Here is a 21,570-nt window from a genome sequence, read left to right as displayed (position 1 = left end):
AATTACATTTATGAGAATAAAATCTGTAGTGGAAAATGACCATAAGGCATTATAGAGTACATTCAAGTCATTGCTGAAGGCACCATCAAGACAACAAAGATCATTGTTATAATTATAGAATTATGACTTAAATGTGAAGCACAAGACAGTAAGAGATATGTATATAGCACATATGATGAATAATTCATATTTCACAGAGCAGCAAGCTGATTTTTATGGTAAAGAAATTGAAATTAATTGGAAAATTTCACAGGTGAATGAGAAGTTTCAGCAGTGTACTAAGACCGACTCCAATATGCAAATTCACTGAGAAGTGACTATGAGAAGTTGGCCAGAAGAGAAAACATATACAGAAAAAAATGCTGGATTTTTTTTTCATTCAAAGAAAAGATTAGCTTCATATAAAGCTTGATGTTTTAATGCTTCTGGCTCAGATGGCTCAGATACTTACAAGTATTTATAAGTATTTACTTTGCCTATTTTGAGCATACTCATTCCCTGTGAGAACAGTTATGCCAGTATAGTTTTAGCATACTAGAAGGCCAAACATGTACTGAATAATATCATCCACTATTCATATATTAAATATTATAAATGATTTGTGGATAATGTCTGCATTATATGGCAAGGTACAGTGGAATTACTGAAGAACATTATTGTGTACCTAGAAACAACTACCAGTTTCTTTGAAGTTTACCATTCAGCAATATGAAACCAGTACAGAATTCTTAGATGTTTTGTTACAACTAGATGAAAATTGTATTAACACGGTTGTAGTTAATAAGGAGTGTAAAAGGAACAACCTGTTGAAGCATGACAGCATGCATTATCATCATATTTATGATAGCATTCTTAAGGAGCAGATGTTAAGGAGCTCTAGGCTGCATACCAGAGAAGAATACTTTGAGAAAGTGAATTAATTATTGGGACAACAGTTTATATCTAGGGGCTACTGTATAATAAAAAGGAGGCTCAGTGCCATATGAATGAAGCCAAAAAACAGAGAAATATGCATGGAAGACTATTTTTTGTATGAAGGGTTGGCAGGGACACTCAGCTTGAAAACAGTAGAAAAGATGTCCCAGATGATTTACATACTAGTGTTGTTTTGACTTATTCCAATTACATTCAATCTTCTTCTTCTTTCGGCTTTTTCCCGGTCAGGGGTCGCCACAGCGGATCATCTGTCTGCTCATGATTGGCAGTGGAGTTCTACACCTGGAGGAAACCCACACAACCACAGAGAGGACATGCAGACTCCGCACAGAAGGTACCCCAGCCGAGAATCGAACCGGAGAACCTCTTGCTGTGAGGCGGCAACGCTAACCGCTGCACCACTGTGGAATATGTTTGTAAAATCATAAGGGATAACTGAAAAATCTTGATGAGTGATGACAAGATCAGAGAAATTGTGGGAGATGCCCCAGCCTTTTCTTTTAACAATAACAAGAACTTAAAGTGGTTATGCTGAGGATCAGTCAACTATGATCATGTTCATTCTAATAAAATTGGGACATACCCATGTAGGAATTGTATTTCCATCTCTGGAACATAAGGTTTTGTACAGCCTATCACCACTAAAAATATATATCCCAAAACTCTATGCTGATTATAGAATGAGAAATGTGGTCTACATTGCCTGTTGCCAACATTGCCATAGTTTTTATGTTGGCAAAACCAACAGGCAACTGAAAGAGAGACTATTTTATTTATTTATTTATTTATTGTCGTTGGTTTACCAGGATAGTCCATTGGGCCTTTAAAGAACCCGTTTTCAATGGAGTCCTGGGGAGAAAAGCTCCAACAGAATGTATTTTCAACATTTGACAGTAACAATTTTTGTACAGAGAATTATTAATAGTTCTATATACTAAAAAGTAGAACTAGTCACATTCAGGAAAGCAATCATAACAGTTAATACAATAAGAAGAAGCCTTCGAGTAATGAATAAATGTAAAACATTAAAACTGATTAGAGAACAAATTTCATAGCTACAGGTGTCGAGTAGAGCTAGTTATGTGGGGTGGGAACAAGAGCATTCCCACCGTGAGGCAAGATGAAGGTGGAGAGACTTTTTGAAGGCAGAGTGGTTAGAGGTGGTATGGATGAATGGTGGTAGGGAGTTCCACAGGCGAGGCTGAAGGAAAGAAGGTTTTTGCCAGGGGGATGAGTTGGTTTGTGTACTTTGAGTAGATTTTGATTATTTGACCTTAGAACTCTGTTAGGTTGGTGCATAGTAAAGGCAGAGGAAAGAGAGGGACAGAGGGAAGAGTTGAGAATGAGCTTGTGGGCTAGAGTTAGTTGAGTGTAAGTTAGTTGATTGGGAAGTTCTAGCCATTTTAGGTTATGGAGGGAGAGACAGTGGTGGGTGGAGGACTTTTGGCTGGTGGCGAATTTTGCAATTTTGTTATAGCAGGAAGTAAGTTGTTTCTTTAACAAGGACTGAAGATTAGTTAGTAGTGGGGCACCATATAGCAGGGATGGGATTAGGAAGGAGGTAGAGAGAGTGATTTTAGTGGCAGATGTGAGGTAGGCATTCTGTCTGTAAAGCATGCCAAGTTTTTGGTGTGTTTTTTTGATGTTAATTTGCAGGTGGGAGTTAAATTTGAGTAGGTTATCGATTTGGACCCCAAGTAGTTTGGTTTCTGACACAAGTTCAAGAGGTGAGTTGTGTTGTGTAGTAATTGAGAAAGTACCAATGTCAGGAGGGATGACTTTAGAAGGGGTAAATAACATTAGTTTGGTCTTGGCAGCATTGAGAGCTAGATGATTACAAAGCATCCATTGTTCTGTGGAAGAGAAAGCATCTTGAGTAAGTTTTTGTAGTGTAGAGATAGAAGAGGCGGAACAGATAATAGTAGAGTCATCTGCATATTGGATGATGCTAGAGAAAGGGATTGATTTGTGGAAGTCATTTATAAAGATATTGAAGAGAAGAGGACCCAGTATGGAGCCTTGGGGAACTCCTGTAGGGGTACTAAGGAAAGAAGAGGTAGCTTTTTTCCACTTTACAGCTTGACTTCTATTAGATAGGTAGCTAGAAAACCAGTTTAAAGAGGAGGAAGATAGGTGAAGATTAGAAAGTTTGTTTAAGAGCAGGCTGTGTGAGATGGTATCAAGGCTTTGGACAGGTCAAGAAGTAAGGTGGAAACAATTTGTCCAGAGTCACGGGCTTTATTTACAACCTCAAGGAAAGAGAGGAGGGCTGTCATGGTGCTATGATTGGGTCTGAAACCGTGTTGTGTGGGAGTTATAAGATGGTTGTCTAGGAGGTGGGGAAGGAGCTGAAGTTGGACACATTTTTCTAAGAGTTTAGAGATGGGGGACAGGATGGCTATTGGGAAATTAGTAATGTTATTATTGTTACCACCTTTATGTAGAGGTATAATAAAGGCTTGTTTCCAGATTTGGGGAACTGTGTGTTCTAGTAGGGAGCGGTTAATTAAAATGCTAATGGGATAGGCAAGAGTTTCAGCAGCTATACTGAGAAAGTAAGAGGGGATATTATCTGGAGCATTGGTACATGGTTTCAATTTCTGAAGGAGTTTTTTAATAGTTGATGTTGGTATGGGATTTAGTGAGAAGAGGGGGCAGTCAGGAGGGGGGATATTTTGGGGAGTAGGAAATGATGATAGAGTTTGTGTAGAAGAGGGGGTAGGGGAGATAGTAGGTGGGGCGTAGGGTGAGGAAGTAGAGATAGTGGGGGTGGATGAGGGGAATTAGATAGTAGAGAGGAGTTAGAGAATGAGGAGGTCAATTTAGAGATAGAGTCAATAAAGAAGGAATTAAATTGGGTAGCTAATTCATGATCTGGAGTATTTGGGTCTGGGGTAGGAGTATCTGGTTTGCTGGGGTGGAGGAGAGTAGAGATCCCTTTCCAGAATTTCTGAGGGTTATTTTATTTTGGTTTTGGAGTGTAGAGAAATAGTTTTGACGATCAGAAGTAGTGAGTTTCTTAGCTTTGTTTCGAGCATTTTATATTCGTTAAGGAGTGGTGCTGTCTTGTGTTTATGGTAGCGTCTCCAGACTTTGTCTCTTTGTCTCATGATAGCAAGAGTAGTTTTGGAGAGCCATGGGGCTGATTTAGTTTTTATTCTTTTAGTCCGTACAGCGGCTTGGGAGTCAAGTAATTTTAAGAGAGTTAAGTTGAAGTATGAGACTGCATCATCTAGAGATAATGTTTTTAGACAGTTCCAATTAATTGCTTGTAGTGAGTTTGAAAAGATTAATGGGTTGAAGTTTTTATGGTCATGGATTGTAATGTAGTTATGAGTCTGCTGAAGGATAGTGGGAAGCCGGTGGGTAAAGGTGGGTAAGTGGTCACCAAGTGGGTCGGGAAGAGTGCCACTGTTGTTGAAGTATTGAGGGTGGGAGACTAGAATCCAATCCAATATACTCCCATTGGAGGGGTTTTTGGCAGGGTGGGTTACCAAAGTGATCAGTTGTGAGAAATTGTAAAGGTTGATGTTAGTGAGGTTTGTAGGAGACTGTATAAGGGCCCAGTTAATATTAACATCTCCTAGGATTATGGTTTCATTACTAATGTTACTGGATAGCCAGGAAAGGATCAGTTCAAGTGTGGAGATATTATCCCCTGGGGGAATGTAAAGGGAAGCTATACATATGTGTTTATGATTATTGATTTGTAGCATGGTGAGGAGAAGTTCGGCATTGTTAAAGTGTGGAGTAGGTTTGTTGTATGGGGTGACTACTAGGGAGGAAGTGTATAGGAGGGCTACACCTCCACCTTTCTTGTGAGGTCTGTCTTTTCGAATGATGGAGTAGTTAGGAGGAGCTATTTCAGAGTCTTTAATGTGTGGTTTTAGCTATCGAAGCATATGAGTGATATATCCCTTAAAAGACACTAAAGGTCTGTTAATGAAACATATTCTAACATACAATGATCACATGTTCTCATTTTTAATTCTAGAGATTGAATATGACAATAACTGAGGTGGTGACATTATGACAGAAACTGAGTTTGAAGAAATGCACAGGACAGGTAATTTGTGAGTGGATACACCTCCTAGTTTGAATACATGTCTTCCACTCAAACCCACTTTAAAGAGGTGTAGGCTTAAACACTGATTTTTGTTTTCTTGCTTTTGTTTTTAGCATATGTTTGGCTTTAAATCTTCTTTGAATGAGTATGTTCAAGATGGGCAATGTAAATACTTGTAAGTATTTGAGCCGCTTACCGAGCAATGATATCAGTTTTTGTTCTATTTCACAATGCACTTCATTCTACTGAATGAGTTTGACAACATACGATCTACTAGTCCTTGACAACGATCTTAGAATCAACCTTTAGAGAAGATGTGTGTCATTCTGTGAACATCAAAAGGTTCATGATCTTGGTAAAAATCAATGGTCATTGATGTTTAAATTCAGGTGATGACCATTCGTACATGCAACCATTAAGGTCACTATTGAATTTTAACTAAGGAGATATTTTTATTGGTATATGTTATTTAGTCTGACCAATGTTGTTTTTCTTTAGATTGCATCCTATTTACATATTTAAGCTGACTGGTTAGCCATATGTTTTTAATATTTTTAGACTTCGTAATTTATATAGATCTGAAAAAGAACTTGAAAGCGATCATTTGTTATTTTATTTTTTATGCATGTACATGAAGTTTTAACACAATTAAAGTGACATAGTGTATGATTAATGCTGTGGTGGATTTGGTACTTTGTTTCTTTGGATTTTTTATATGTTTCAGTACCAATCATTGATGGCCATCATTCTGATTTGTTTTATTTTTGTTGTGTGTGCATGTGTGTACATATATATATATATATATATATATATATATGTATATATATAAAAACACATACACACACATATTATATATAGGTCCCTATCAGCTGATTGAGTTTTCAGAAACTCAAACTCCCATATGGTCCAGACCATATGACTGGGTTTTTGAAAACTCAAAGCTTTTGAATGGAGATTGCGGTACAGCGAGGATTGGGAAATTTATCCTTTTCCTCACTGTAGTGAGATCTCAGACTTGGTATATATAATTTGCAGGTGGTGTGGGGGGGTTCAGAGGGGGGGCTTGTCCCCTTTCAAAAATGTAATAAAGGTAGATTTTTGTTTTGTTTTGTTTTCTTGATGTTCAGGTTTTCAGAAACTGAATCTTATGGTCTCTTCAATATAAGTTTCCAAAAAGTCAATCATCTGACACACACACATATATATATATATATATATATATATATATATATATATATATATATACATACACACACACACACACACACACACACACACAGATAATATATACATATACATACACACAGACACACTCTCACACGTGTATATAAAGTGTGTCTGTGGCCAACCAATGAACTAACATGTTTACATGTTTATGGGAGGAGAAAGGAAACTGAAGTACCAAGAGAAAACCTACAAAGACATGGGGAGCATATAAGAAACTTTCTCAGCTAGAGCGTCTTCTGCGTGGAGACATGCGTGAATGGGCATACCTTCGTTGAAGGTTGTGCTTCAGGCCTGGCAAGCCGGTACATAAAAACCAACTGCCAATCATTAGCAGACTGGAGTTCTGCTGTGGTGACCCCTAACTGGGAAAAGCCAAAAGACACAAACAAACAGGGACTGTGAAAAGAGGTCAAGATTGGACTGAGCCATTATGCTACCGCAAGTGTACATTTAGTAATATCGTTGAAGAGTGTAACTGTCTTAAAAGATGGGAATTTTTTTTCACTTCTAGGTTGGTTAAAGAATATGTATAGACATCTTTAAGAATACCGATACATTTAGCTTCTGTTATAATCCCAAACATGCATACAGGATGTGGTGTGGTTTCCAGTACAGTATTGTTTAGTATGAAAGCAAAAGCTGATAATTCGCATGTGTCGTTACCCATATTTTTCAATACCCAATTTCACAGAGACAGTCATGCTGTAAGTTAAATTTTGATGAAGACATGCATTTTTCCATACCTCCTCTCGGATTCTAGCTTCATTCTTGACTATCTGCTGCTGCATATCCTCCTCAAGTTCTTTAATGTGCTCTGAAGCAATGTCCTCTGATCTGGAGGCAAGATTGAAAGAAAAGTATGTTTTCAGAGATTTTGTGCCATCACATCATGGTATACTGGTGTACTTTCATAAACTGGATACAGTCACAGACACACACACACACACACACACACACACACACACACACACACACACACACACACACACACACACACACACACACACACACACTCTCTCTCTATTACAAATACAGAACACAAGCATTTTTGCAAAGAAATGACTTGAAATTATCAGTATTCAAGAGTTAGATCTTACATTTTCCTATATTTACTGACCAGGGTAGATCTGAACCAGAAAAATGGATGTACACAAAAATGAGGATATACTTTTTGTATCATTAGAATATCAATATACTTTGTATAATATGGTTTTACATTAAAATATCACATATTTTATCATGTGACAGCTTTCTGTGCCCTTTTGATCTTTGTTGAGCATATGGCTGGTCACCACAACTGTACCCATTAGCTTCTGTCATAGGTCAAGACCATGGTTAAGCCAGCTGGGGTTCAGCCATCATACAGGCTATAACTGGGGATTAATGTTATGTTTTAGCCATACCTTCCACATGCCTCAGACAGAATATCAGGGAGAGAAATGTAATTTGCATGTTATTCACTACACAGTGCTGTAAATCCGTCCTTTCCTATTAAGAGGTGTGCTTCCTTTTTCCCTCTGCTAGAGAAACACATGCACACTCTCCATGGCCTAGAACTATAAGTAAAGGTAGAGCCTTATAATCTCCCCACATGGATGTTCCAGCACCTGGGGAGCCACTAATTAAACACACAAAATCTGAGTTGTAGTCCAGTTTCTATCCCTTTATGTCAAGAGGTCAAATTTCAACGACTTTCTTCAAATCACTGAAGCAGTTAAGTTAAGATCAAAGCTCCACAGTCAAAAGCTTTAAACATGTTACACAAATTTCATTACTTCTAGGCACTTTTATGAGCAAAGTTTTATGTACAATATGAATCATCTACCTTCCATGTGCTAGAGACACTGAATGACTCAATGTGTAACCACAGACAATGTGGAAGTGCAGACAATAACTTCCATCATTTTAAAACAGGAAACAAGTTAAGTAGCCTGCAGATCTGTTGTACCAGAGACTGTGCATTCTAGAAATCACTGAATACAATTCCCCCTTCTAATCGAATAGTCTTAAAACATTTCTTGGTCAAAACCTCACCAAAATGGTGGCAGGAGCCACACCTAGGACTGTCTGCTACTTCCTATAAATCTGCTTCTCCAAAACTTACTGACAATGAACCAGTCTAGGTTGTTTCGAAAAGCCTTTAGCACAACTACTTAAATGACTGGATACTACTTTCAGTGACTGATTGGTACCTTTTCTGCAGTGCTGACTACACCCTCTGACACCTTATGCAATAGACACTTACCCCCCCCCCCTTGCCTAGCCCTTGCTTTGGCTTTGTACCCTGCTAAACTGTAATTTAATATACAAATTTATCTGGATAGTTAAACAGAGTGGTGGGGAAAGTGAGCTCTCAAGGGTGGAGGTACTACCACATCTGCTGTTAGGTCTGTGCAAACCTGGAGTGTTGACCCTGCAATTAAGTGACTGCAGACTCTATATCTGAGGTACATTTGAAGGGGAGAAGGGCAGCATAATTAGAAGAGAAAGCCTGGAAGTTTGAAGAAAGGAAGTGGGATGGGGGCTGACATATTTTGCCTCTTACACAGTAATTTGCAAACTAGCTGTTGTAATGAAGGTAAATTGGCAGGATCAGATGGGCCTTGTGGAAGGAGGGAAAGACCAGTGTTGGACAATTAACAGTAAGTCCTCAACTTTAGAAATTATATAGTCAAATAAAAAAAAACTGTTGCAAAAAATAGAAAATGAAAATAAAAAAAATTAAGAAACTGAATAAATGGTACTACTTTAATGAGCAACCAAGTAACTTGACAGTCATTTTTTGTTATTTTTTCATTTGTATAATTATATGGCTTCTGAATATGCAAGCATGGTTGGTTAAAATTATCCAACAGTACTTAAACAGTAATGCCTTCTACTCTTGGACTGAAACCCTGTTACAACAGCAGCAGCTGAGAGTTATATAAATTGATCCATTTGTGTTTGGCTCCCTTATGTTTCTGCTTCTGCTAACATTGTTAAAAAAGTTTGATTTGCTACAAGGCATGATGGTCAGTGAAGTCAACATATTTTACACCAAGAATCTCCTGAATAAATATTTGCAGAGTGAGATTTATCTGCGGGAGTTATAGCTGGACAAACTCCCTGCAAAATCCTTTCAGACCTATGAGCAATGATTTACACATGAAGTGGGAGCAGGGACCCTTTCATTGTGTGAGAGGTTGGCTAGATATTCCTTTAGAAGAAGATAATTGAAAGCACAAAATCTAGTTAAATCAACCAACAATTCTGCTAGAGGATTTGAAGAGGCTGGTTCTTTCAGAGTTTTATAGACAAATGCGTCACTCATTCATGAAAATAAATAAAATTGTAAATGATAAAAAACATAAAAACACAAACTTATGAGAGAATTGCACAATTTTAAGACCAATAAAGTGTTTGATTTCTGGTCTGGGAGATCTCTCAAGAAAAAAAAAATGTTCACACTATCAATCTGGGAATCAGAAGTCGTTTCTAGGCAACGATGGGAACGTGAGTAGTAGCATTGTTTCTTCATCTGGGGAGGCCACATGAATGCCCAGAAATCAAGACCATGATGTCACCGACACCAGTGTCTTTGAGATAGTGCAGTATTTACCACCAGAGGAAGATTCACCCAGTGTTAGTTCAGCACAAGGGCAAACCAGTACTGTAAATTTTCCCCAACCCCAACAAGCCAGGTAGGGTAAGGAATAAATTTAACTGTGATTAATGTATCCAGTTCTAAAGTAAATGAAGCATTATTTTCATTGTTGAATAGGGGTTTAAAATATGTTTCCATTTGAATACCTACAACGTGTTATTTAACAGGTAGATATTTTTTGTTTTTGTCAGAAATGGTCAGAAATTGTACTGAATAATCTTTTATAATGTTAAACAGGTGGGAATTGTAGACAATGAAATTTGGAGCAATGCCTTAGAAGCAGATTCCAGTCAAGACATTGACTTAAATAACTTGTTTGTTCATGGGATGACATAAAATTTGATTTTGCAAATATCGCGAGTGAAACTGTTAAAATGGAAGTACCTAATATTTGGAAGTACCTAATATTTTTTTTGTAAAAGTAAATTCAATGCTGTTAAGGTCAATTATTCTATAATTATTTTCAAACAAATGGTGCAATATAATGTTAAGATATCCTTTCTCTCTTGTCTTTCACAAAAGCCAGACTTCAGTTTTACACATTAACTTCTGCAAAATGGTGTGAGCTTAAAAAACTTGACAAAACTAAATTCCAGGATATCGGTTGACAGACAAAGGGGAAAATCTAGTATTATTAATCAAAGAAATGGACACATCTGTGCAGAAAGTTATTAAATGCCAGTGATTATAATAAATGTAGGCAGTGCCCCATATTTGTATTTAATAGAGAACTTGTTGACCTGGTCAATAATGAGAAGGAGCTTGCTTTTTCTTAAATCTAAGAATGTACATAACTTGTACGTGAAAGATCCAGCTGAGCTGTGTTTTTATGCTTTTCCTGAAATTCATAAAACCATTCTTGATTCACGTGGCTGACTTACTGTTTCTTTTAGGCTGAAAATTACCTCTAGAGTAGGAAAGTTTCTAGATATGATTTTTGAACCCCATGGTGGTTCAACAGGAGTCATTTGAGTGACACTGGGCATTTGGTACAAATACGGTCTTCCAATGAGTGGCAAGAGAATTACTATTGGATCACGGCAGATTTACATTCTTTATACACCTTCATTACATACCAACATGGCTCGGAGACAGTTGTATATGTTTTAGGAGAAAGGTTCAAAACATCCTTGATAGTAAATTGGCTGCATTGTTGTCTTACAAGTAATTTATCTATGTTTAAAGGAGAGTGTTTTTCAGAAATGGCATAAGGAGGATGTATTTTTAAAATGCTGAATAGGAGTTATTCCTATAATCAAGGCACATTTTGCCTCCAGTTATTTACAAGGAGTATAGCTATTATTATTATTATTATTATTATTTGAGGAACATATTATGTTTGTTGGCTGCCATACACATGATTATAATATTTGTGCCTCAAGGTGGGACAGATGTTTCATGCTTTTGCTGAAAATATGCCCTATAATGATAGGGAAGTATCCTTTACATATCCTGTATCCATGAATAAATGTGCACCTGCAAGGAGAAAGTAGCAAACTAGTATTAGTATAAGAAAGAGGCTACTGAAAATTATTTTCTAGCTACAGATTCCAGGTATCATCCAACCTATTCTCATTATTAGCATGTTTTGAATGACTTTGAGTTAAGAGAAATCCCACAAGGAAAGCAGATAAAGAATTAAAGTGGAAGTGTTTTTTAAACTGCCAAATAAGAGGTATTTCTATAATGAACTAAAGTGCTGTGAAAATAAAAGTCTTTAGAGTGAAAAAGGTAAAACAACTACCAAGCATCTAAGAATCCTATTGACAGAACAGCTCTACTTTATGTTGTTACTACTTACAGCCGTTTCTCAAATATTTTTCAAATAATTATCTTGAGAACTTGGCATATCTTGTTAGATGATCCTGATTTGCCCTTGATACTACCTAAGAGTTTGGTATTTTCATTCAGAAGAACCACCAGACTCCATGAATTAGTAATTAATAATCTGCTTTCTATAAGAGAGCCCACTGTAGTGGGAATGTACAAATATTGAAGATGCATTGCCTGCAATCACATGGGAATAGGAAACTGTTGGCTGATTAATAGTCATAAATATTGTTAAATTCTAAATGCAACTGTGATAATAACAATATGTTTTATATAATTTACTGTGATAGTACAATTCTGTGTTGGTATATGGGGGAGGCAGTAAGGAGGGTTAAAAATAAGACTACTGGAACATCTTAGAGAATTAAAATCTAGTTCCCCACTGAACATCATGGCAGTTCATGTTAGTCATTATCAGACTGAATATATTGATTCTGTTAACTCTGTTTTTTGTGCAATTTTTCTGATAAGTGTAGAACAAATATAGAGAGTGTCCTATTAACTGAAGAATCACAGTTGATTCTAAAGTATGATGCCCTGAAGCTAAGCTAATGGCTTAAACATGAATATTAAATGGATGCACTTGTTTTAAATGCAGTTACCTGCCTGTGTGTAACACTATTTTGTTATTTTATAATCTAATGCTTTAAGAGTTTAATGTTTTTATTAATTTTGTTGATTAACTGGTTTAAAGGTATTGTTATAGAAGGAGATGTGTACTTTGTGTGACTACCTTTGAAGGCATATTTTCCAATGACATCAGCTTCTTGGTTGTTTATTAAAGCAACATTGTTTTTTTGTTGGGTTTTTTTTTTAGCCCCTTTTTATTTCATTTTGTATTTTTGTCACATTTCAGAGATAATGCTGCATGGGCAGTTTCTTTGGAATGTTCTAGAGGGTGGATGGACACGAATAGCATACTGCCTTCTCCAAGGATGATGCCACATTACCAACAGAAAATTATTTATTTTAAGAACTGGCTTAACTTCTGGTGTCAGTCCAGGGTGGTACAATATTTGTCAGCATGGGAGAACATGGTTGACAACGTTGCTTTGTCAGGGATGGTCTGCACCTATTCCCTCTAGGCTTTTGGATATAGGCAAAGCCTTTTTCCACCCCATAGTGTTTTTTTTAGGCCAACGCCAGACTGATAAGCCTAAGGTGGTACTGCTCAATGCTAGAAGTCCTAACAAGAAACTTCACTCCCTGCAGAGTGTAGACAACTGTGTAGTAATGGAGACATGGTTTAAAGTCACAGAGAGTATCCCAGCAACGCAAGGTTATAATGCCTTTCATATCTTTAAACCAGCTACTGCACAGGAGGAAACTAAAGGTAGAGTTTCAGCCTATATTAAAAACAACCTCACATCCAGACTAGTTAAAGTATATGATCCACAGGAACTCATACATGTGCAACTCACCATAAACAGGGTGCTGTACCACATCTTTGCAACCTACAGTTCCCCCTCCATGTCCCAGGAAACCCATACTACCTATCTCAATGTACTAGAGTCCATTTTCCTACCAGGGATACAAACATCCTTGACCATGTGCTCAAGCACATGGGGGGGGGGGGCAATGTTCCTCACAAGGGTCATGTCTTCAATCATCAGATCTGACCATAAGGCAGTATTACTTGAAATAAACTGACATCAGAGATTTATTTTCAGTTATACCACACAACGAGGGTATGGATATATTTCACTATGCTATGACCAAGGGGACAAATTTAGTAAATAGTGACATTCAGTTGATTATGCAATGTACGGATTTAGTGTTATCTAATAACTTTGTATATTTTGAGGGCAAATTTTTCACGCAACACACTGGTGTAACTATGGGTGCAGCCTCAGCTCCCACCTTTGTGAATATGGTGTTGTGGACATGGGAGATGACTAGTGTGTTGAATCTGCTATTCAAAATTAAAAATGTATTTAAGGTATTTGGATGACATTTCCATTTTATGGATTGGTAATAGCAAACAACTTGTATGTTTTATGGAATTTTTGAACACCACCACTGATTTTTTAGAGTTTACTTCTCATTATGATCAAAATGTGACTAATTTTCTTGATTTTATGTTGTACAAAGGCTCTAATAATCAAAGGTTTGAGTCCAACATTTTTAGGAAAGCCACATTTTCTAATCCCTACCTGCACTTTGACAGCCAACACCCTATTTGGCAAAAGCGGAATTTGGTGAAAGGGCAGTTGATTAGATTAAGCCATTTAGTTTCTGATGATTCTGATTTTCTTAAGGATGTGCAAAAACTGAATGCAATGTTCACTGAAAGGGGTTACCCCAGGATATGTTGAAGCAGACATCTGAATTTGTTACTGACTAAAGACATATCAAGAACCAGCCAATTTTCAGATCTGATTACACTTTTTATGGTTTGGGAAATTGGTTTGGCAATCAAGTAGAACATGGGTCATCTTCTTCTTCTAATGATTTGACCCGAGCTATGGTTTTACCATACAGTAGGGATATTGACCCTCTTATGACATATATTGCTTGCCATTGGTCTACCGTATTTGTTAGTATGGGGTTAACTGATAAGTTGGGCATTACCCTTGGTTTGTATATAAAAAGAACAGAAGCCTGAAAAATATTTTTGAATGGATATGGGGCAGATCATGACAAATTTATAAACAAATGGGGGATAAAGAAATGTGGCTCATGTAAGCAATGTAGGTTTATCTTAGGTTCATAGGTTCATACTAGGCTATCTGCCCTAGGGCATTTATAAGCCTAGCCAGAGTGTGTTTGGTTTTCGCCACCCATTTTAAATTAATTTTGCTATGCCCTTTTTCGAAGTTAGTATACTGTGCCTCTGTCTAACAGTGACACAGAAGTGATACCTGGGGTAAACCTACGATCTCCCATCCACTCATCAAGATTCCACTTGAAGAGAGTCAATGAGGGACTCTGCCTAACCTGGACTGGGATTTTATTCCAGAGTGAAGGGTGCCTCTGGGTTATGAATCTGTCCCTCCAGCATGTCCTATTTATTTCAGTGCTGAGGTTCAAGTCTCTCGAGCTCGTAGCTCGATGGGATTTGGATTTTCTGAGGTGCAGCATGTCCATTAATTCCGGGTTGGACATGGCTTTATACGTCAGGCACAGATCGCCTCTGAGCAGGCGGTATGCCACTGAGTAGAGCTGGAGTTTCTTTAACCGGGCAGCATATGGCATCTGTTTGAGCCCTTTGATCCTCTTGGTGAGGTACTTTTGGGGTCTTTCCAGTTGCTGCAGGTGTCTGGTAAGGTACATCCCAAAAGGGGCATTGTACTCAATTATGGGCCTGATGAGGGATGAGTAAAGAGGCACGATGACCTCCCCTGATGTAGATGTAAATCCCTTCATGATTAGGTGGGCTACATAAAATGTTTTTCTAACCACTTTGGCCACGTGGTAGTCAAACGAGAGATTGCTATCAACTTGGGTCCCCAGGTCCCTAATTACTTCTTCCATACTTAATGGATTACCACCTATGTGGTAATTTGTGGGCACTTTGTTTTTGCCAAAGGGGATGACTATACACTTTTTGGCGTTTAGCTTGAGGCCATGGCTCTGGCACCAGTTGTCTGTTTCTATGAGGCCCTTTTGGAGGATGCTTGTGTCGGCTGGAGAGTCGATTATGGCGCCCAGTTTGCAGTCATCTGCGAACTTGGTCAGCCACAGTCCTTCCGTGTTGGCCTGTACCTCCGAGAAATATATACCAAACAAAAGAGGTCCCAGGACTGAGCCTTGTGGGACGCCACTTGTAACTGGTTTGGAGTCTGACATGGCTCCAGCAATTCTAACCATGTGGGTTCTGTCCTTGAGCCAGTTTGCAACCCATCTAGTGACATAGGGTTTATATTTAAGCTGGTGAGCTTATCTATAATGCCCGAGTGGGGTATTGTATCGAAGGCTTTTGTGAGGTCCAGGTAGGCTGTGTGGACCACCTTCCCCTTGTCAATGGCCTTGGTGACTGTTTCAAAGAAATCAACCAGGTTTAAGAGGCAGGATCTGCCCTTAACAAAGCCGAACTGGGTAGGATCCAGTGTCTGTAGGTCCCCAATATCTTTATTTATGAGGTCCATGATGATCCTTTCCATAGCTTTGCAGACCAAGCTAGTCAGGCTTATGGGGTGATAGTTTCCAGGATCCATTGAGGCACCACCTTTGTGAAGAGGGACCACTGTTGCTGTACGCCACTCTTTAGGTACATATCCTGTAGTAAGGCTGAGACTGAAGAGTAGTTTTATGTTTGGGTTTAGCTCTTCTTGGAGTTCATGTAGGACGCAGCCCGGGACACCGTCTGGTCCCATTGATGCTGTGTTTTTTGAGCATCTGTGATGTCAGGGGGGCAGCACTCTGCTGGGATAGATATTTGCCCTTTTGGTGTGGAGGGGGGGGAGTTTGCGCTGAACCTGTCAGCTAGGATGTTGGCAATGTCTGTGGGTTTGGTGTATTTTTTGTCATTTTGGACTAATTCTGAGCATATCTGGGAATTCCCACCCAGGTTCCTAACATAACTAAAGAAAGCCTTGTGATTATCCTTAGTGTCCTGTGCAATTTTTCTCTCGAAGCTGGCCTTAGATGATTTTATGAGTGCCCGTAGTTTTTTGCTGATCAGAGATGCCTTCCCTTTTTGGGATTTTGCTCTATCATGTAGTAAAATATCAGTAGAGAAAGACTGCAACCACCAGTAAATGACATCCAATGAGTTTATTAACGCAAGCAGACTGCCATATAACGTTTTCGTCAACACAAACTTTTGACTTCATCAGATACAATAAAAGGCACAGCTTTGCTGGATTTATACCACAATCAATCATTCAGTTACAATAATAAATAAGTTCTCTTAAAGAAACATCAATATAAAACTTCAAAAAGGACATAAAATATGTATAAAAATATTCTAATAACATTCCTTGACAATAATTGAAACATAATAAAGTGTTTGTCATCAAATCTATGTTTACGTGTTATTCAAAATATATAAAAAACTTTTATATACCAATATATAAATTTATAATGTTCAAAAAGTATAATGTTCAAAAAGTACTTGATTTGAACACAGTTATGTTGATAAATTATACCTTGCCAGCTTTTAACTTAAGCAGGGGCACTATAGATATAAAATCATTGAGACCTGGAGCCCTATTAGCTTCTAATAAGATCTGCCAGTTTGTTTCCCTATGCTCCAGCTTAGTCTCCCAAGGGCCACCCCGGTTATCTTTGGCCATTGTTTCAAGGACAAAAAATTCATATCTAGCCTTGGGGCATACCGAAAGATGTCTATAAAGGGCATTTTTAACATTTTCTTTCTGTATTTCATAAAGATGTTCATAAATTCGCCTTTTAAGATGTCTTTCGGTTTTGCCCACATAGAATGCCGGACATTCTAAGCAAGTTGCTAAATATATTACTCTCTGACTGTTGCAATTGAAAAACTGTGAGGACCTTGTCACCCTATTTCTGGCTACAAGAAAAATGTGGTCAGTGTTGGAAATATACTTGCATTGTGAACATGTGCCACATCTAAATGTACCCCGACGTCTATTACTAAAGGCATTAATATTGGATTCATGATCCAGCAAATTTTTAATATTATTCCCTTTACGATATACCATCTTAATGCTCTTTCCTTGTAGGTTGCCAAGGTCTGTGATGTCCCTAAAAATATTCCATTCATGCAGAATTATGCTATGAATAGTGCCTGAATTGGCACTGTAATCAGTGATGAAGGCCTGATTAAATTCTGTCTGGGGATGGGCTGTCCCTGAAATTTTTTCTAGTTGCCCGATGCCCAAGATTGGTCTGTATTTATCATATCTACCCTCTTGGACCTCCAAACGAATTTTGTTGATAAATTTCACAGGGTAGCCCCTTTCCTGAAACATCCCAGTAAGCCTAGAACATTCAAAATGATAGTCCATATCATCAGAGGTCATACGAGATGCCCTGACAAATTGGCCCTTGACAATCCCTCTTTTTTGGTATCCTGGATGTGAACTGTTGTAATGGATGTAACTGTTAGAAAACGTGGGTTTCCTGTAGATGTTAGATCTGAAACCTTCTTGCTGGACACTAAGGGCCACATCTAAGTATTGTACCATACCTAAATGTACTTGATAAGTAAAATTCAAGAAGTCAGTACTGGAATTTAGATATTCCATAAATTCCACAAATTGTATCATTAGAACCCGTCCAAAAGATACAAATGTCATCCAAAAACCTGGAATAAAATATCCAGTTACTCTTGTATCCACTATTCATGACAAATTACTTTTCCCAAATTGATAAAATAATGTCAGCATAAGTGGATGCACAATTGCCACCCAAAGCCACTCCATAGGTCTGCTTGTAATATTCCCCTGAAAAATAGATGAAATTGTTATGTAAAACTAGTTCTGCCAATTCTAAAATGAGAATGATATCATTCTCACTGGCCAAGGGACACTCCCTCAGTGCTTCCTCAAGCCATATTAAACCCGTTTCATGAGGTATGACAGAAAAAAGATCTGATTAAATCAATGGTAAGGAACCGCAGATTGGGTGCATTTAACTCGGATGTAATTTTGCTCAAGAATTCCCATGAATCTTTGAGCAAATATGATTCCCTAGGCCACAAGGTTTTAAACTTCCAATCCAAAAATTTGGAAAGGGGTGCTATCTTTGATCCCTGGGCAGCAACGATAGGCCTTAAGGGTGGGTCCGTAATGTCCTTATGGATCTTGGGTACCCAAAATATACAAGGCACCCTAGGATTCTTGCTTTCCAAATAACTGTATACACTATATTCAATAATTCCTTGATCAAGCATGTCCTTGATAGCTAGATCTATTTTTTTGTATGAAATATGTATTTCATTGATAGAAACAAGAGTGTATCGTGAATAGTCATTTAGTAATGCAAACATTTTGCTTTCATATATTATCTTGTCCATAAGGACTGTACCACCCCCCCTTATCTGGTTCCATAACCCTGATGTTTGGATTGTGGCTCAGCTCAAAAAGCAACCTATTTTCTTCTGTAGTGAGATTGGCAGAAAATCTATTTTTTCTAGTGTAATTTCTTATTTGCTGTTCCATTCTATTTTCCAAATTTCTTAATTGGGGGTGTAATGGAGGGTTAAAGGTGCTAGACCTGTAAGGAAAAACAGGGTTGTTCTGTTTATTAGAACCCAAAAGGTTTTCCAAATTCAATTTTCTTATAAACATTTTAAGGTCTAATATAACCTTAATAATGTTACTGTTCCTATGTGGCACATATTTGAAACCTTTTGTAAACAAGTCAAAAAACGTAACAGTTGTTTGGAGATCACTATAATTGTATATGTGATAACCTGCTCTAGTGTGAGTACAAGAATTGTCACCATCTATTTCTCCCATAGTGCCTAATGTTCCCTGTACCAATTCTGGTTCCTGTTCAGGTTCACATTCCTGTTCCCCCTCCCCCCCGTGTGATGGATGTACCGGGGAAAAATACTGATTATTATTCTGCTGGTTACGCTGTTTGCGTATTCTCTCAGACCTCCTAGGCAGTGGTTCTAGACCTAAATCCGTAACTTCCATATCCTCATATTCCTCACCCCTGGGCATAGACTCAAGGGGTTTTCTGGAATTGTAATCATTCCGGTTTTTACCAAAATGTATAGGTGGAGGCTCAGGGTACTGGCACCCCTCCTGATATTCCTTAATGTCCCTGCTAAGCTTTTTATATTTTCTTTGAAGAATTTCTTCACATTTTTTATCAGCCTGTGTTCTAATATTGTAATACTTTATCTTTTCAGATTCAACATTAAACAATAAATCATTAACCACAACCTGGTTATTTCTATCTATATCTTTATGCAATTTAACAATTTCTTTTTCATTTTTATTAACAATGGCTTGTACAATTTCAAGTCCACAATTATCAGATGCCCTAACCAGTTCTTTGTGAAAGTCACTACCAACTGTGACATTGTTAGGGTATTTGAACAAACGGAGTCCTTTAGGCACAATCCGTTTTTTTAGGCATTCATTAAGGTACATGTTATCTAGGTGTAAGCTTCTGTACCTGTGTAACGATGCCTATAATGCCGCTAAGGAGTCCAAAAATTTCCTGTTGTCTTCTGTGGAACCAGAACTATCTTCATGAAAGTTGAAATTAGGCTTGCCCTTGAACCAGTCCTGGAATGAAAAGGAAGGTGTAGAATGCTCACAACCCAAGGTAGAGGGTATATCCAAACCGTTGCTAGAAGCTCGCATAGCAAGTGGCTTCCTGAGAAAATCAGTAGATGGAATACTGCTTCCACCCTCGTGCTGATGGCCTGAACCATTTTCACGCTCCAACAAAGGGGGCTCTAAATTGTCTCTGCCTCCTGAAATTGTGTCTCTTTTTCCAGTTATAACATTTTTTAACCCTTGTCCTAAGGGTAAAAGTAAATCAGTGAATAGTGGATACAAGAGTAACTGGATATTTTATTCCTGGTTTTTGGACGACATTTGTATCTTTTGGATGGGTTCTAATGATACAATTGTGGAATTTATGGAATATCTAAATTCCAGTACTGACTTCTTGAATTTTACTTATCAAGTACATTTAGGTATGGTACAATACTTAGATGTGGCCCTTAGTGTCCAGCAAGAAGGTTTCAGATCTAACATCTACAGGAAACCCATGTTTTCTAACAGTTACATCCCTTACAACAGTTCACATCCAAGATACCAAAAAGGAGGGATTGTAAAGGGCCAATTTGTCAGGGCATCTCGTATGACCTCTGATGATATGGACTATCATTTTGAATGTTCTAGGCTTACTGGGATGTTTCAGGAAAGGGGCTACCCTGTTGAATTTATCAACAAAATTCGTTTGGAGGTCCAAGAGGGTAGATATGATAAATACAGACCAATCTTGTGCATCGGGCAACTAGAAAAAATTTCAGGGACAGCCCATCCCCAGACAGAATTTAATCAGGCCTTCATCACTGATTACAGTGCCAATTCAGGCACTATTTGTAGCATAATTCTGCATGAATGGAATATTTTTGGGGACATCACAGACCTTGGCAACTTACAAGGAAAGAGCATTAAGATGGTATATCATAAAGGGAATAATATTAAAAATTTGCTGGAACATGAATCCAATGTTAATGCCTTTAGTAATAGACGTAGGGGTACATTTAGATGTGGCACATGTTCACAATGCAAGTATATTTCCAACACTGACCAAATTTTTCTTGTAGCCAGAAATAGGGTAATAAGGTCCTCACAGTTTTTCAGTTGCAACAGTCAGAGAGTAATATATTTAGCAACTTGCTTAGAATGTCCGGCATTCTATGTGGGCAAAACCGAAAGACATCTTAAAAGGCGAATTTATGAACATCTTTATGAAATACAGAAAGAAAATGTTAAAAATGCCCTTTATAGACATCTTTCGGTATGCCCCAAGGCTAGATATGAATTTTTTGTCCTTGAAACAATGGCCAAAGATAACCGGGGTGGCCCTTGGGAGACTAAGCTGGAGCATAGGGAAACAAACTGGCAGATCTTATTAGAAGCTAATAGGGCTCCAGGTCTCAATGATTTTATATCTATAGTGCCCCTGCTTAAGTTAAAAGCTGGCAAGGTATAATTTATCAACATAACTGTGTTCAAATCAAGTACTTTTTGAACATTATACTTTTTGAACATTATAAATTTATATATTGGTATATAAAAGTTTTTTATATATTTTGAATAACACGTAAACATAGATTTGATGACAAACTCTTTATTATGTTTCAATTATTGTCAAGGAATGTTATTAGAATATTTTTATACATATTTTATGTCCTTTTTGAAGTTTTATATTGATGTTTCTTTAAGAGAACTTATTTATTATTGTAATT

General features: G+C 37.7%; 1 protein-coding gene across 2 annotated transcripts in view; it reads right to left on the bottom strand.

Moving 5' to 3' along the window:
- The window catches only part of LOC122806901 (ras and EF-hand domain-containing protein-like), a 502,021-nt gene that overhangs the window by 193,463 nt on the left and 286,988 nt on the right, over positions 1–21,570 (bottom strand). For both annotated transcript variants that reach the window (XM_044077705.1, XM_044077706.1), the window contains exon 3: positions 6,973–7,063. In XM_044077705.1, the coding sequence (XP_043933640.1) occupies positions 6,973–7,063 (91 nt within the window). The remainder of the gene's footprint in view (positions 1–6,972; positions 7,064–21,570) is intronic.

Source organism: Protopterus annectens, chromosome 7.part0 (genome assembly GCF_019279795.1).
Source record: "Protopterus annectens isolate FY-2018-M chromosome 7.part0, PAN1.0, whole genome shotgun sequence".
NCBI lineage: Eukaryota > Metazoa > Chordata > Ceratodontiformes > Protopteridae > Protopterus > Protopterus annectens.
This window is presented reverse-complemented; position numbering and strand designations above follow the sequence as displayed.